This window comes from Equus quagga, chromosome 1 (assembly GCF_021613505.1).
Source record: "Equus quagga isolate Etosha38 chromosome 1, UCLA_HA_Equagga_1.0, whole genome shotgun sequence".
In the NCBI taxonomy this organism is placed as follows: Eukaryota; Metazoa; Chordata; class Mammalia; order Perissodactyla; family Equidae; genus Equus; species Equus quagga.
In genome coordinates, this window is record NC_060267.1 from 81,855,117 (window position 1) to 81,870,474 (window position 15,358).

Here is a 15,358-nt window from a genome sequence, read left to right on the forward strand (position 1 = left end):
GCTCACACGGTGGTGCGGACAGGACAGAAGGGTAATTCCTGCTCTACTATAGAGACAGATGACAGAGGCATGCAACTTGGGACTAGAAGCCAGGCCTCCTGCTCCCTCCACAGAACCGTGCGGAGCCATCTCAGCTGCAGATCCAAGCTTCCATTTAGGAATTTGCTGTGGGACTTCTTGAACAAGGAGCTGCCACATTCCTTTATGCCTCACTCTGACTTTCCCACACTGGAATGTATTGAGGTACACGTGTGCAAACGATTCTCAAGAAGACAGGTGGGATGACAGGAACCCAAAGTCCTCACTGACCGCTTGCCCGCCCCTCACCTGATGGGAAGCAGAGGCAGAGAGGCGGGGCCCCTGATGAGGTCGATTCCTCGACTCCCAGCCTGGGCTTCCGCTCCTCCACTCCCTATGCCTCCAGCCGATGCAGTCACGTCGCCTCCAATCCTCATCGTGTCTGGGGAGCTGTAGGGGCAGCAGCGGAGAGCGCGGTCTGGGGTTTGGAAGGACAGGAGGGATCAAGGCCTGGCTCCACCACTCATAAGCTAAGGGTCTCGGACGAGTCATTCCGCTGTCCTATGAATGCAGGGGTGATCCTGACCACCCAGGATCCCCACCTCCAGTGAGGTCATGGGGGCGGCAAATGTCTGTAAACTGTACCAGATGGAGAAATGGAGCCGTCGCATCGCTCGGCAACCCCAAGGGAGGGAAGATTTCTGAAGGACTGTTCACAGCCAGCTAGCAAAAGAAGGGGTGAGGGAGCATCTCACAGAGCGCGCGCCCTGGGCCGAGGCTGGGAAGGGGACCTCCCACGAGCAGAAGACAGTTCGGTTTGCCTGGACACAGAGTGCAAGGAGGCGAGAGGAGAGAGGAGAGAGGCATGGACGTGCCTGCAGGGGCCAGACCTGGGTCCCTATAAACTTTGTCAGGGGCTAGGGCAAAGCCACTCCAGCGTCTTGGGCGTGGCAGCTTCCTGGTCAGGGGCGCGCTTTCTCTCAACACCTGGGCTGCTGCAGGGCGACGAGGGATTCCGGTGTGGGAAGCAAGACTCAGCAACTTGAGAGAAAAGGAATTGAAAACAAGAAAGGAGCCCATGGAAAGGGAAAGTGGTATAGGGACCAGACACTAGGGTCTCCAAGAGGTCCCAGAAGAGGAGGGGACAAGGAAGCGAGCTGGAAGGACAGCAGGCGGTGGTCAGGGAGAAATGTCAGAAGGAGGGATTGAGAGGGAAAGCAAACGAGGATGAAGTCCCCAGAGTGATGGCAGGAATGGGACAGAGAGGGAGACTGAGTCAGGATCCACAACATTCCCTGCCTATGGGCTGCTCCACGAGGCCCACCTGCCCGGCCAATGCCTGCTCGGTGGCACTGAGGTGGTGGGCACTGGGCAGGGAGGCAGCAATTGCAGGGCTGAGCAGGAAGCGTCACGACAGAGACAGGCTTGGGGTCCCAGTCTGCCACTGCCTCTCAGGGGTCCCCTGGGCCAGGCTTGAGACTCATCTGCCAAAGGAGCCAAGCCCAACCCTGTTTATTCAGGGACATCACAAAGTTCAGGGAAAACGCAGAGGAAAATTAAACATGAGGTCAACAACAGGGCTGTAGCAAACACAGTGGGCAGTGTGGACGGTGGGTGGCAGGATCAGTCACCATGACACCCTGCAACGCCAGGCCTCATGGGATCTTTCCCACGCTGGGAACAACACCACCTCACGGGGCTGCTCTCGGATGTCACTGTGAACGGGCGAGTCCAGGCCAGGCACGGCACCAGTGCCCCAGCCACCCGACAGGGCTCGGCAGGGAGCTTGGGAGATATCTGAGGGCCCCGCCCCTCCTGAGACCCGGCCTGCGCCCCCTGGAGTTGCAGACTGGGCCCTGAGGCGCCACGTGAATCACCAAGACGAAATGAATCATGTGATGAGCATCTTCCAACCGCGGGGCTGGCTGGGGGCCGTGAGGCCGTCCCTGTGTGCGGCTGTGACGCCTCAGCTCCAGGGCCGGCCCCCGAGGGAAACGCCCAGCGCCTGGGAGCTCCAGACCTTTCGAAGAGCTTTTGCAGACCCGAACCTTGTCTGACAGCAACCCTTAAACCAACTTCAGGGTAGAAAACATTGTGGGGAAACATGCATTTCCTCTGGTCAGACAGCCCTTTCCTCAATAAGGGGAACCATGCGTGTAACAGAGAGACAGCGCAAGCTCAGTGGGGAACCACAAGCTTTATTGGCTGGAAGTTCTCCTCAGGAGCCTGGTCGGCTGGGACTGGACGTTCCTGGGTGGATGGCCCCGGGCCTAAGCTAGGAAAAGGGAGGAAAAAAGGAGAATTTTAGGTCCAATGGAGGGTTTCCAAAGTAAGATCCCTGACAGAACTCAAGGTGAGACTGTTATTCTGAAACTACTTTCAAAGACATACTGTTTGATCAGCAAATATTCACAGAACCAAGTGACAACGGGAGCACACTGTACTCATTCATTCAAGAAATATTTATCAAATGCCTACTACGTGCCAGGCACTGTCTGCTGTATTTCTCACTGGTAAACTAGCATACACATATAATAATCAGAACAACCGTTGAAAACATGGCATGATAAAATGAAACTTCTCATGCACTGCTGGCAGAAAAACACGACTGTGCAGGACACGTCCCCTGGTTTTACCCTCAACTTCGCTTTTTAATAGAAGTCATGACCAGCCATGCCCCACCTCCAAATTGCTTTCCATGAGGAAGCTCAAAGGGACATTACCTCCAGGTTTCCTCTGGCCTTCCGAAGGATTTTGTGAGTGACGACCACTGAGGAGAGAGCAAAGTATGGGATGATGAGACACAGATGCCCTGGAAGTCAGTGGAAAGGCCACATGCAGGAAGGAGACCCGGGCCCAAAGGGTTTGGATGTGTGGACAACCCTGAAGCACCCAGACCAGAGAGAGGTGTGAAGGCCCCACCTGCCCATCACACACCCCAGGACCTAATAATCCAGTGGAAAGGGTGGACCAGACACCTCTTCAAGTCCACGCTAAGCCACAACCTCCCAGTGATAGCAGAGGGTAAAGCATGCTACACCATGTCACAGACGACAAAACCGAGGCTCTGCAAGGCCAGCTGGATGCCCAGGTACGCCCAGGGCTCACCTCTGTGGGGGAGGCCTGCACCTGAGCATCGCCCTCTGGAGAAGCAGCTCTGGGAAGGGGTGGGCCCCACGCCAAGCAAACCCACGTGTGAAGCCCCAAGTCAAGGATGCAGGGCAGTTCTGTGAAGTCAGACTTTCACCCAGCGGCTCTTAGCACAGGCTCCGAATGACTGAGGAAAAAGAACTCTGGGCATCTTCCTCTTAAGCTGGGAGAAGCACCCAGTGGGGTTCCCCTCGGCCAGCCGCATTCCACCAGGCCGGGAGGGGGCAGGGTGGGAAGATTTCCAAGTCCCTGGCGATCTGACGCTCCGAGCTATGTGGGGGGCAGATCCGCAGTGTATCAGAACCCACAGAAGGGACGGGCAGCAAAGTAAATCGCTTCTTCCCTCAGTCTTTCTCTTGTCCAACAAACTCTAGTGGCAGCGTGAACGCCACCACGGAAAGATTTCTAAGCCCGATCAAGAGTCTGTTCTGAACAGCATTTGAGGAGGCCAGGCAGTCAGGCTACTTCCTGGGGAACTGGGCTTTTGGCCAACAGCGCCCGAGGCTGAGACAGGCTTATGTCCGCACACACAGCCAGCTCCCCAGGGGCTCATTCAGAAGAGGTGCCATGTGGTGGCCTGGGGAAAATATTTATTTCTTGCCTCACAAAAATTTCCATCTGAAGGTAACAAAGTCTGTTTGCAATCTGTGACACGGGGGGAAGGGACAGATGGTGTGGGCTTCGTTTTTAACTGGGCAAAATGAAATTCAGAGGCGCCCACTGCCTCTCTGACCTTCTCCCAACCCGATGCTGTAGCGCCTGTCCCAGGAGCTCTTAACCTGCATCCAGGGATATGCTGTGGGGTGTCCTAAGTCCCCGGAAACTATGCGCAAGTCTTCGTGCGTCTCAGGATGTATGCGTTTTTCTGGGGAGAGAGATCGTACCTCTGCTGAGATTCACCACGGGGCCTGTGCCCAGAAAAGATTACGTATCACAGCTGTGGAGGTTAGAAATAATGTTGAGATGGTACTGAAAGCAACGAAAGCAGAAGGCTCGGTGGAAGAGCCCAGGCTCAGCTGCCCAGGTGGCACAGGGCCCACACGTCAAACAGTGTTGCCCACCTCCCAGGGTACAGAAGTCCCCACTGTGACAAGAAGCCCAAGGGACAGAGCAGTGAGGAGCTCGTCTCAAACAAGACTTGCCCACTGTAGACGCAGACTCCAACTCAGCTCCGCCCAGCTCAGCACAGGGCTCTCTCCACCTCAGTGGGGGCCGCAAGGGCGACCCTGCCTCAGCGGTGCCTGGCTGGTGACAATGTTTTGCCAGCTGTGACCTCAGTGAACACCCTCAGCCCTGTGCGGCAGGCACTCCTGTCTGAGAGGCTGCAAGTGCAGTGGGTGGCTCCAGGTCACATGGCGAGGGAGTGGCAGGGGTTCCTGAGGCTCACGATGGCATCTTTCCTTCCTTCCCCTGCAGACTGGGAGGAGATGTGGTGTTCAAGTGCCCTGGGCCCTTGCTCCTAGCCGTCACCACACAGGGAAGGGAGAGGAGGGGACGCTACATACACCAACTCTCACTCAGAGCCAGAAGCAGACCTGTGAGGCTGGCAGGGTTCAGGAAATTTCCAAGGACCTGACTCGTTGGGATGGGCTGCAGAGCCTGGCACAGAAGAAGGAGTCACAGGCCCGGGTCAGCCACCAGGTGTGTGATCTTGGGCAAACCCCTCACCTGGCTCAGAGCTGAGCCCCTGTTTCTGCACCAGGCCTTGGAGATACAGAGATGGATGACATCATCTTATCATGGGAAATGCTATGACACACTTGAGGTGTTTCTGACTAATGGTTTGCCACCTCCATACATAGGACACAGTCTGACCTAATGGAAAAAAAGCAGCAGAGGACTAACATTTGTTGAGCATCTACTCTGTCCCAGGAAAGGCACAGCCCAGTTTAGCTTTCACTACCATGCCTATTTTACAGGTCAGAAAACTGAGGCCCTTGTTATAAAGTTGTGATTAGAACCCGGGCCCTCTGGCCAGTCTAAGTCCTTTGGAATTACTGTCTCCAGTCAGAGGTGACGAATCTAAAGCCCAGAGAATTCAAGTCATTTATTCCAGGTCACACAGGAGATCTGGACTGTGCTCATTCAGTGATTCCGTGCTCACCAACCTGGGGCTCTGGGGCTGGCTCCTGTCCTCTGGATCTGCCACGGTAACTCACCCAGCGGAACCTACTACCCACTTCCAAAACTTCCTCCCCTGTGAACAGGGTTACTTCCTGTGCCCGTGACTGTTAGGGAGTCAAGGAGGAGAGATGCCAATGCCGAGTTCTCACTTCCCTGGACTTGGGGGCTGTACAAAGGCGCCAGTTCCCGGCCCCTTGCTGCTCCAGGGGTCTGGCCCAATCGTTCCACAGCCACAGAAGACCCGTCCATGACTGGCCCTTCTCCCCGGATGTCCCCTCCAGTGCTCCTTGGCCCTACAAGTGGCATGAACCCCTAGGCCACAACCCCACAGACATTCACCACTCTGTCAGGGCCACCTCCTGATGACCTTTCAAAACCAGCCCCTGTCCTCCACGGCCCTGCCCCGGTCACGTCAGGCCTCCCCACTGCCCGCTGGGGTCTCCGCCTGCTGGCCCTCCATGCTTAGCCGTGGGGACCTTTGAACACACAGTGGACGCCAGTCCCTGCTGCTTGTTCCTGAGTCCGGCCCACAAGGTCCCCTGTGACCTGGTCCCTACTTATCCCTCCCACTTCAGCTCTCACAGCAAAAGCCTTGGCATGTCCTAAGCATGTTCCTGAATACTTAGCTCTTGCCCGTGAGGCCGCCTGCCAGAATCCTGTTCCCACCACTTCTCTTCTAACTCCTACTCATCCCTCAAGACCCAATCAGTCTAGAGCCTTGAACCACCTCTCAGGCTGCCTGGATGTACTCAGCACACAATCCCACAGCTCATTCATGTGCATCCTCCATTAAGCCAAGGCGCCATGCTGGCAGGAATGGTCCCATTCACCTCTGTCCCCAGCGGCTGGCATGGGGGCTTGGCGCAGAAACTCAGCACTTGCTCAGGGACTCAGCGTCTCTCTTTTGCAGTTCAAACCCTGTCATTCTCACAGAGTCTGTTTTCAGAGTGCTCCAGGGGGGGCTACGGAGAACTCCTACTTGACAATAACCTATGTTCTGTGCTTCTCAGAAATGCCCCAGAAATGCTGGACTTTGGTAAGAGAGCGGCAAAGGCAGGCTGGCACCTCCGGAGGGAACAGCGCTGCAGTCAGCAGTCCTCCTCAGACAGTGGCTGACAGGCGACAGCCCGGGGCTGGCCAGGGCTGCGCTGCCAAGAGGCGCTGGAAGCAGCTGGGTGACCACCTGTGCCTCTCAACATGCAGGGGAATGAGAGCTGAGGCTTTAAACTGGGAAACAGAGCTGCTCCCAACAATCTTGGAAGCCCCCAGATCAGGGCGCGGGCTGACCTTACGAAGGTTATTCAACCCCTCCGACCCTGCATCTCTGCATCGGTCTTCAGAAGCATTTCTCAATTCCGTCCCCTCCTCTGGATCCCCAATGCCCAGCCAAGGCCCTCCTTCCCGCCTGCCTGGACCAATGAATCAGCTCCGCTGGTGGAGCAGCCACCAGCACGCCTTTCTTACACACACAAGTGACAGATCTGTGCTCTGCTCTAAGGGTGAGCCCCCCGATCCTGCCACCTAAGGCCTTTCATGATGCCGTCCTGGTCCCCCTGACCCCTCCTGCCCCAACCGGCTACTTGCAGCTCTCGCTCCAGCAACATGAACTGTTGTTGGTTTCTCACACACAAAACCCCATTTCTCACCTCTCTGCCTTTGCCCACGCTGTCCCCTTTCAATCTGACCAACGCCTCCTCCCCCTTGCAGACCCAGCTCAGGTGTCACTTTGTCTAAGAAGCCCACCTCCCGGGACAGACTGACACCATCCCCACTCCCACCTCAGTGCTCCCTAAGATCCTACACAGGTTCCCATCCCTGCGCATGCCATACGCCTGTCTCCAATGAGATGACAGTCCTGGGCATCGAGTGGCCCCTCTGCAAAGGTCTGCCAAGTGAATTCTTTTGTCTGCGCAGGTCAGGAAGGGTGCAGTATGAAAGAAAACCCATAAATAGGAGGCGTGATGACACATGGTCTGGGTTCCAAAGTGGGTACCCTAGGGCTGGATTTTTGGTCCTCAGAGGCAGGAAGTGGCCGGACATGGCGGCCTCCCCCCGACCGTCACTTACGTTGATCAAAGATGACTTTCTCCTGGTGCTTGCTCAACTGCAAAAGCTTCACAGTGTTTTGCAACTTCTTTTCTTGTTCAAACAATTTTTCGTGTAGTTTGCTGATCTCTGCCTTCATTTCTCCAGTCTAAAGAGAAAAAGAATTACAAAAACGAACAAAGAATATAAAATGTCTTGTCACATAGGAAGAATTAAAAAAACATAAAAAGATACTCAAGCTTACTAACAAAGATGTTTGAATAAAACCTAGAAGCCATTTTCTGCTGGTCAGATGGGCAAACCCAGGCAAAACCCAGGGCTGGAGAGGGCGTGGGGCAAGTGTGCTCTCCTGCTGGTGGAAGTGTGACTGAGGACGGCCCGGGTGGACGCCTGGCAGGACCCACCAGACTGTAAAACGCACTTAGCCCTTGGACCCAGCAGCTCTGCACGTTGGCATTTACCCGAAGGAATAATCACATACGCACAAGGTAAGGCCTATGTTCAAGGACATTCCTCTCAGCATCACTCAGAGTAGGAAAGAAAGAAACAACCTGATTTGTTTCAACAGGAGAAGATATATAAATTATGGTACTTACATACAATGGAATAATTTTGCAGCTATTAAAAGCGATGTTACAGAATCCATTAATTAATTAATTAGTGACATAATGATATTGAATACATATATCTATATCCATAGATGTGTATATCAAGATGTCTGAAAAATTTGATGACAGAGACATCATCAAAATGTTAATAGTGATTATCTCTGAGCGATATGATTTGGAATCTTGTATTTCTCATTTTTTTACATTTATCAGAATTGTCTGAATTTCTTTTCAAAAACTGTAATGCTGATTTTTAAAAAAACGTTAATGCTTAAATCTAAAAAAGAGCACATCACAGTCTCCTTAGGAGAGCACGGTCTATTAGCACAGCCTGTTCTGAGTTTTCAGAGGCGACGCGAGAGCGGCCAGGCAGCCGAAGCAGAGCCGCCGGTCCTCAGAAGTGACACAGCACACCGCAGAGGCTCTCAACTAGTCTCCGCTGAACCAGTTCACAGGGTTAAGGACACTCCCCTTCTCGTAAATTCCCCACTGTAAGGGTCGCTGGCACAGGCACTCCTGCTCCATCGAACACCTCTGCTCCCAGGAGGGGAGGTGTCGGGCTGTCAGTTTACAGTCACTTTCGTTTTTTCCCAAATTTGTTTATAGCAGGTGTACTTGTAATCAGGCACACAATTTAATTTAGCATAAAGTAAGACTATGAAATATGTGTATGAAAAGAGGGAACGCATTGTATGAAAACTAACATATGCTTCAGGAAAGACTTGATAAAGGCAAGTCACTAAAAAACACATTTCTGGCAAATTAGGTATGGGTGAATCAACTATAAAAGAGGTGGGAGGAAGACAGTCTAGAAGAATTCCATATTCGAATTACTTTGCAAGTGTCTGAAGTTTTTTCTTCATCTTAAACAGAAGTTGGAAGTGACAGATACATTACGGATGTAGTTCATGAAAGAAAGCAAATGTGGAACTCAACCAGCAGACCCACATTCAAAGAAAAGGCCCTGGTCCTACACCAAAAGAATGGCGCGTGAACGCACACCTCGCTGCTTTAAGTTAAACTAAAATGTTTAAGGTATGTATCATTTTTTGATTCCCTGCTTTAACCTACTCTTAAGATTAACCAATCGTGCCAGCTACAAGGACTTCAGCTGTTCTTCCGAAAGAGATCCTAAATTAAACATTAGGTTTTCTTCGATTCTCTCCCTCATGCTAGGAGCCCACAAGGATCTGTGTTCTGGCCGTGGCTTCACAGGCCACACAGGCTATGACAAAGTCACTCTACACTCAGAGCCTTGGTTCCTCCACATCTGTCAGACAGGGCTGCTCGCTGCCCCATCTACCCCCTGCAGTCGAGTGAGACTCAGTGAGGGACGCCTGCAGACGAGGAGGAGGATCACTTCACACCCTGCCAGGCTAACTTCTACTCCTCTTTCTAAAGTCAGCTCAGGCGTTGCCTCTTCCAGGAAGCTTTCCTTGAGACTCTTCCCCAGCAGGAGTCTAAGTTGACTACTGCTCCCTTGGGTGGCCATTGCGCCCACTGCGCCCATTTCACATTGGATTATAACTAGTCATTTACTTGTTTGCTTCCCCTCCTGGACTATAAGCTCCCTGAGGGCAGAACTCACTTCTTGCCTCTGACCACGAGCCTGGCACAGAGTAGGTACCGTGAGACCATCCACCCACTGGTGGGTTAATCTTCACCAGCACTCTCAAAACCCCCTGCCCAGATTCTGTCCAGCATGTAAAGTGAGGCGTTCTAACTACTTCTGCGTCTGCTGCTCCTCTGAACTAAAATCTTCATTCTTACTGGATGAGCCCATCATGGTGAAAACAACAGGGCTTCAGAGCCCAGCACGGTCACTTCCGGCCGTTAGGACAATGGAGCCAGGAAGTTTCCGTTCTTACTTCTGGAAAGTGGGAACGATAACTTTAACTCTCGGAGAGCCACGGGGAGTGATAACACGAGATGCTGAGTGTACAGCAGAACGCCCGACCTCCCTGGGGCTCACAGAGCGACTCTTCCTCAGGGCCGCGGGGCTGAGCCCAGAGCCGGAAACCACAGCCCTCCCAGGAAGCCGCCAACTTATCCATGGTGTTTGCCTGATTTGTGGAGCTGGTTTTTTTGGTTGGTTGTTTTCTTTTCTATAATGGAAAATCTCACCCATTTACAAAAGTAGAAAGAATAGGCTAATGAACCAGCAGGTGCCCATCCAGCGTCAGCACTTATCAAATCATGGCCAAACTTGTTTTCTTCTACATCCCTGCCCATCCTCACCCCAGAATTATTTTTAAAATCAATCCTAGAAGTCAATCATATTTCATCCATAAAATATTTTAGTATATAGCTCTAGCAGAAAAAGATTCTTTAAAAAAAATTTCATTATCACATCTAAAACAATGACAATAATTGCTTAGTATCACCAAATTTACATCAGTAGACACATTTCCATGATTGCATCATAATTTAATTGTTTTGAACAATTGGTTTGATTCAGGATCCAAATAAACTCCACGTTTTGCATTTGATTAACATATCTCTTAAGTTTCTCTTAATCCATTGGCTCTCAGGGCTACTGGGAGAACTTGTGGAAACAGACAGCTGGCCCACTCCCAGGCTTTCTGATTTAGTAGGTCTGGGGTGAGACCCGAAAAATTTGCCTTTCCAGCAAGCTTCCAGACGATGCTGATGCTGCTGGTCCAGGGACCATATAATTTGAGAACCACTGTAAATCTGCAAGTTTAACTCCCTCTTTCTTCCTAGGATGAAAAGATGTTCTAAGCTCATATTGTACATTTCCTGCCTCAGACCTAGAATCAAGCCATTTCTCTGAGGAGTCCTAGTTCCTTTTAATAGGAAAAGGTATTTAGAAACCAGAATTTGGCACTAAGGTGCTCACTGGTACTGGAATGGACATTTTTAAAGCCTTTTAAGTAGAGAGAACTAGTAAATATTTTAATAGGAAATACATCATGAGTTCACACCAATATTTCTAATTCAAATTAAGGATTACAGTATTTATTTATTTATTTATTTTTGGTGAGAAAGATTGGCCCTGAGCTAACATCTGTTGCCAATCTTCCTCTTTTTGCTGGAGAAAGACTGTCACTGAGCCAATATCTGTGGCAATCCTCCTGTATTTTGGATGTGGGATGCCACCACAGCAAGGAATGATGAGCAGTGTGTAGGTCTGCACCTGGGATCCGAACCCATGAACCTCGGGCCGCCAAAGCCGTGTGTGTGAACCCAACCACCATGCTACCAGGCCGGCCCCAAGTATTTACTTTTTTGATTTTTTTATTTATATCTCTTCCCTGACAGTAAAATCTCAATATAACTTTTATTCTACAATAGAAATATGTTTCAAAATATCAACGCCAATATTATTACTGTCAATATAATCACTGAAAACACTTTAAAGTTTGGGGGCCGTTTTTTTGTTTGTTTTTGTTTTTTGCCCTGAGTATACTTCCACTAGAAGTAAACAGTCAAATTACTGTGTTTTAGTCATTGAAATGTTTCCTCTGTGTGTGGTTATGCCTCCAATACTATATATAATAAAGCCTGTTTGTTTCATCTTGCTATGAATTTTTAGAAATTGCTTTTTCACCCATTTTGATTTAGTTTTATTTATCATTATGTAAAGCATTTATACAGTTTCAAAGTCCGATTTACAGAACAAGGTCTATTTAGAGAAACCTACCTTCTAACCCTGCCCTTCCCTCCTCTTCCTTCCCACCTACAAGCAAGGCAGCTTCTGCTGTTATTGTTTATCTTTCCATTTAAAACAATTTTTATAGGGGCTGGCCCCGTGGCCGAGTGGTTAAGTTCGTGCGCTCCGCTGCAGGCGGCCCAGAGTTTCGTTGGTTCGAATCCTAGGCACGGACATGGCACTGCTCATCAAACCACGCTGAGGCAGCGTCCACATGCCACAACTAGAAGGACCCACAACGAAGAATATACAACTATGTACTGGGGGGCTTTGGGGAGAAAAAGGAAAAAAATAAAATCTTAAAAAAAAAATTTTTTTATAAACGAATACATGTAGATACTTGTATCTCCCCCTACAACTTTCTTAGATCAACTGATGGATATAATACACACTTTCCAGAGTAATCCTTGGGACTGCAGGGGATGGGGTCTTATGCAAAAGGCAAATTAACGACACTCAGAGAAAACACTAGGTAGTAAAACACCTCTGGGGTTGCTGGCGAAAACTTGGAAATCTGGTTTACACACACTTCACACCAAGAAAAAGGCACTATGTGAAACATAGGCAGGGATAGAAAAGTGGCTAGAGGCAATTTGACACCACACAGGGGTCTGTGTACACCAGCAACCAGATTCAAGCTTCTCTAAGGTCCTTTTCCAGGCTCTAAAATTCTATGATGCTAAAGTGAGCAAAATCAGTTACCTGAGAAACCCTCAAAAGAAGGGGTGAATCGTCACAAGCAGTGACCAGTCCCTGGACTAATTTGCTACTGAGTATAATTTATATTTACACACACACACACACACACATAATAAGAACTGCATTCCATCTATTTCACAGATACTACTCTGCACTGAGGACAAAACAGAGCACTGAGGATGAATTATTTAGTTCAGACATCCTGCGCTTTAAAAATCATATGGGCAAGTACTAGTTTGGGAGTATGAGAGGAAATCATTCATTCATTCAAAAATATGAACAAAATAGACATGGATCCTCATGGAAAATAGAGAGAGAAAGACATTAAGCAAAGAAATATATAATTATAATCTGTGATAAGGGTTATGATGAGGCAGAAGAGGATAGTATGACTGAGTTATCAGGGAGCCCTCTCTGACCCTGAAGTAACCTTTAAGCTGAAAGGTGAGAAGGAGCCAGCCAGCCGGGAGGAAGGTCGGGGGCAGGCAGGCAGAGCATCTTTGTCAGCTAAGCCTAAGCTGGAAAAGAGCTTGATGGGTTAGCAGAAAAGGAAAGGCCAAAGTGGGGCTGGAATCCAGTGGGCCCCCTCTTCATCTCTGACCGCCCCCACCTTCTACTCCATGCCACCACCAGCTAAAAGCGGGCAAAACATGATTTTCCTGAGCAGTCACTGGTTAGGTACTTTCCTGACTTAGTGCACCCAAACCTCCTCCCCAGGATCCCAAGAGGAACTCTCAGGACAGGCTCATTAGCACCTTCCCAGCAGCAGGGCTGTTTCACGCTGCTTCTCTGCCATGGCTGACAGATCTGAGAGCTGTCAGCGGGGGTTTAAGTAGATGAGTAATGACATGGAATGCAAATTTCCCTTCCACCTTCCTGCTGGCCTTTGGCAAGAATTTACAGGTTAGATGAATGAAGGGGGAAATACCTATCATGCCACCAAGCAAAGAGTTCTCATTCTTCCTTGAGCTGCGAGCTCCTTCTTCATAAGGGGAGGTGTCGCTGGTTACCAGAGTGGGGGCTCCCCGTGTCAAAACACTACATGTTTTCCACAGACAAAAACCCAGGAGCGCTTCTGCTCTGCCTGACTCCTGATTCGTGCCATGAAGGATGGGGATGAGGACGGGTGTGGGAGCAACTGTCCTTAATTCAGTCACGTCCCAGTTACTGCAAAGTCGAGCTTTTAAGGGAAATTTCAATGGTTTTATAATAAATGATTTTCATTGGTTAAAAAAAGGTAGTTTCTAAGTAGTTAAAACAGATTTGAAAAAGCCCCACTAAAATATGATGCTGAAAGCTATCAAAAGGAATCAGACAGTTCAGAGAAAGGCATCTAAAATGAAAGAGATTTTGAGTAGAAAGGAATGAGCTAGTCCACAAGGACAAAATGGGACTTGAAGCCTATAAAACGCACGTTCACCCTCTGGATCCAGACACTTGTGCTTTCAAGCCAGCTCTGTAACCCTGAGTCTGCACTGCACTCCCTGAGCCTTAGTTTCCTCACATGTAAGATGAGGACAGGATTTCCCCCAGCAAAGATGTGCTAGAAGTGGGGACATGGTTGGGGCAGGGCCACAGGTTGAGATTGCAGGGGTGCTGGGGGATCAGGTAAGGACACACCTGGAGCAGACAGCACAGTGCCTAGCATGTCACTCTTAACAAACTCAGTTCCTGGCACATCGCTTGTGACAAACACGATGGCTCCCCCGCCCTCTGACACATTCCCCAAACTGAGGCACATCCGCTGTGGGATGGAGGACACTGAGACACAGGCCCCAGTGGCATCCTTGAGCCTCTGAATCCATGTGTCACCCACCTGTTCACAGTGAAGCGTGCACTGGCCATTTGTGGGGAGTGAGACCCTCCAGAGAAGTGTCAGTAACCTCGAGGCCTCATCCAGGATCAGCTTGGCTGTGCTCACGCTGGTGACAAACCTGCTCAGGGGCGCTGACTGTGGACCCTGCACAAGAGGATGAGAAGGTTGTTGCACACTGTCTTGAAAAAGATTATGGACAAGCCAACTTTAATGGGCAGCATAAATCTCTAGACCACAGGGCTTGTGCTCCACATGCTGAGCAAGAGCTTGGTGCCAGATGACACCAATTTATTGTTCTTAAAGACTGGTGAATTATAGATTATGAGAGAATTTCGGTGGTGATTTTAGCCCAATCAAGAACCATAATTAATAACCACCTGAGTTAACTATGTTTGCTACGCCAAGAAGCTGGTCCGTGGTAGGACTGCTCGCACTGCTGCACCGCCCCTGGAGCCTCTCCAGAAGGCAGACGACGCCAACAGCAAGTGATGCAACACGAATGCTTTTGTGCAGCCCCTGCTAAACAGCTCTGCTTACTATCAATCTGACCCCAAGGCCTTGTCAAGTCTCTCCCCCTCTCCACTGGCAGAAGCAACCTCAAAGCGGGGGATGTCAAGGGCATGAGAAGGCAAAGAACACGAGTCGGAGAAGGAAAAACACAAAATAAATTTTACAAAGAGATTAAAAGAGTACTGTCTTCACAAGTAATAAAATAAACACAAAATAAAACTACACACCCCTTTTAGCTATCAAATTGGCAAAAAAATTATTTACGAATAAAAATCCTCAATGAAGACAAAGGTGTAGGGAGATACTCTCACTCATAACCAAAGACCTAGTATTTCTGGAAAGTAATCCAGCCAGAGTTATCAAGAGCCCTGAACAGTTCACAACGTTTGAGCTCGTAATTCCACTTTCAGGAATTCATCCCTAACGAACTAGTCAAAGTTATGATGAAAGATCTATTCGTAGGGATGCTTATTACAGCTTAAATGTCCAACAAACAGGTGAAAGTAAATAAATTGTGGAACATTCATATGTTAGCTTATTTTCAGCCATTAGAAGTCAAGTTCCAGGGGCCAGCCTGGTGGCGCAGCAGTTAAGTTCACACATTCCACTTCAGCAGCCTGGGGTTCGCCGGTTCCGATCCTGGGTGTGGACCTATGCACCACCTGTCAAGCCATGCTGTGGCAGGCATCCCACATATAAAAAGAGGAAGATGGG

The 15,358-nt window shown here is 49.8% G+C and overlaps 1 protein-coding gene across 2 annotated transcripts in view; it reads right to left on the reverse strand.

Annotated features, from left to right (window-relative positions):
• Positions 1 to 2,196: 2,196 nt before the first annotated feature.
• CDK5RAP2 (CDK5 regulatory subunit associated protein 2) overlaps positions 2,197 to 15,358 on the reverse strand; it is a 172,485-nt gene continuing 159,323 nt past the window's right edge. For both annotated transcript variants that reach the window (XM_046668538.1, XM_046668528.1), the window contains 4 exons: positions 14,135 to 14,278; positions 7,360 to 7,486; positions 2,742 to 2,788; positions 2,197 to 2,293 (listed from right to left, as the gene is read on the reverse strand). In XM_046668538.1, coding sequence (XP_046524494.1) covers positions 2,237 to 2,293; positions 2,742 to 2,788; positions 7,360 to 7,486; positions 14,135 to 14,278 — 375 coding nt within the window. In that variant the 3' untranslated portion in view covers positions 2,197 to 2,236. The remainder of the gene's footprint in view (positions 2,294 to 2,741; positions 2,789 to 7,359; positions 7,487 to 14,134; positions 14,279 to 15,358) is intronic.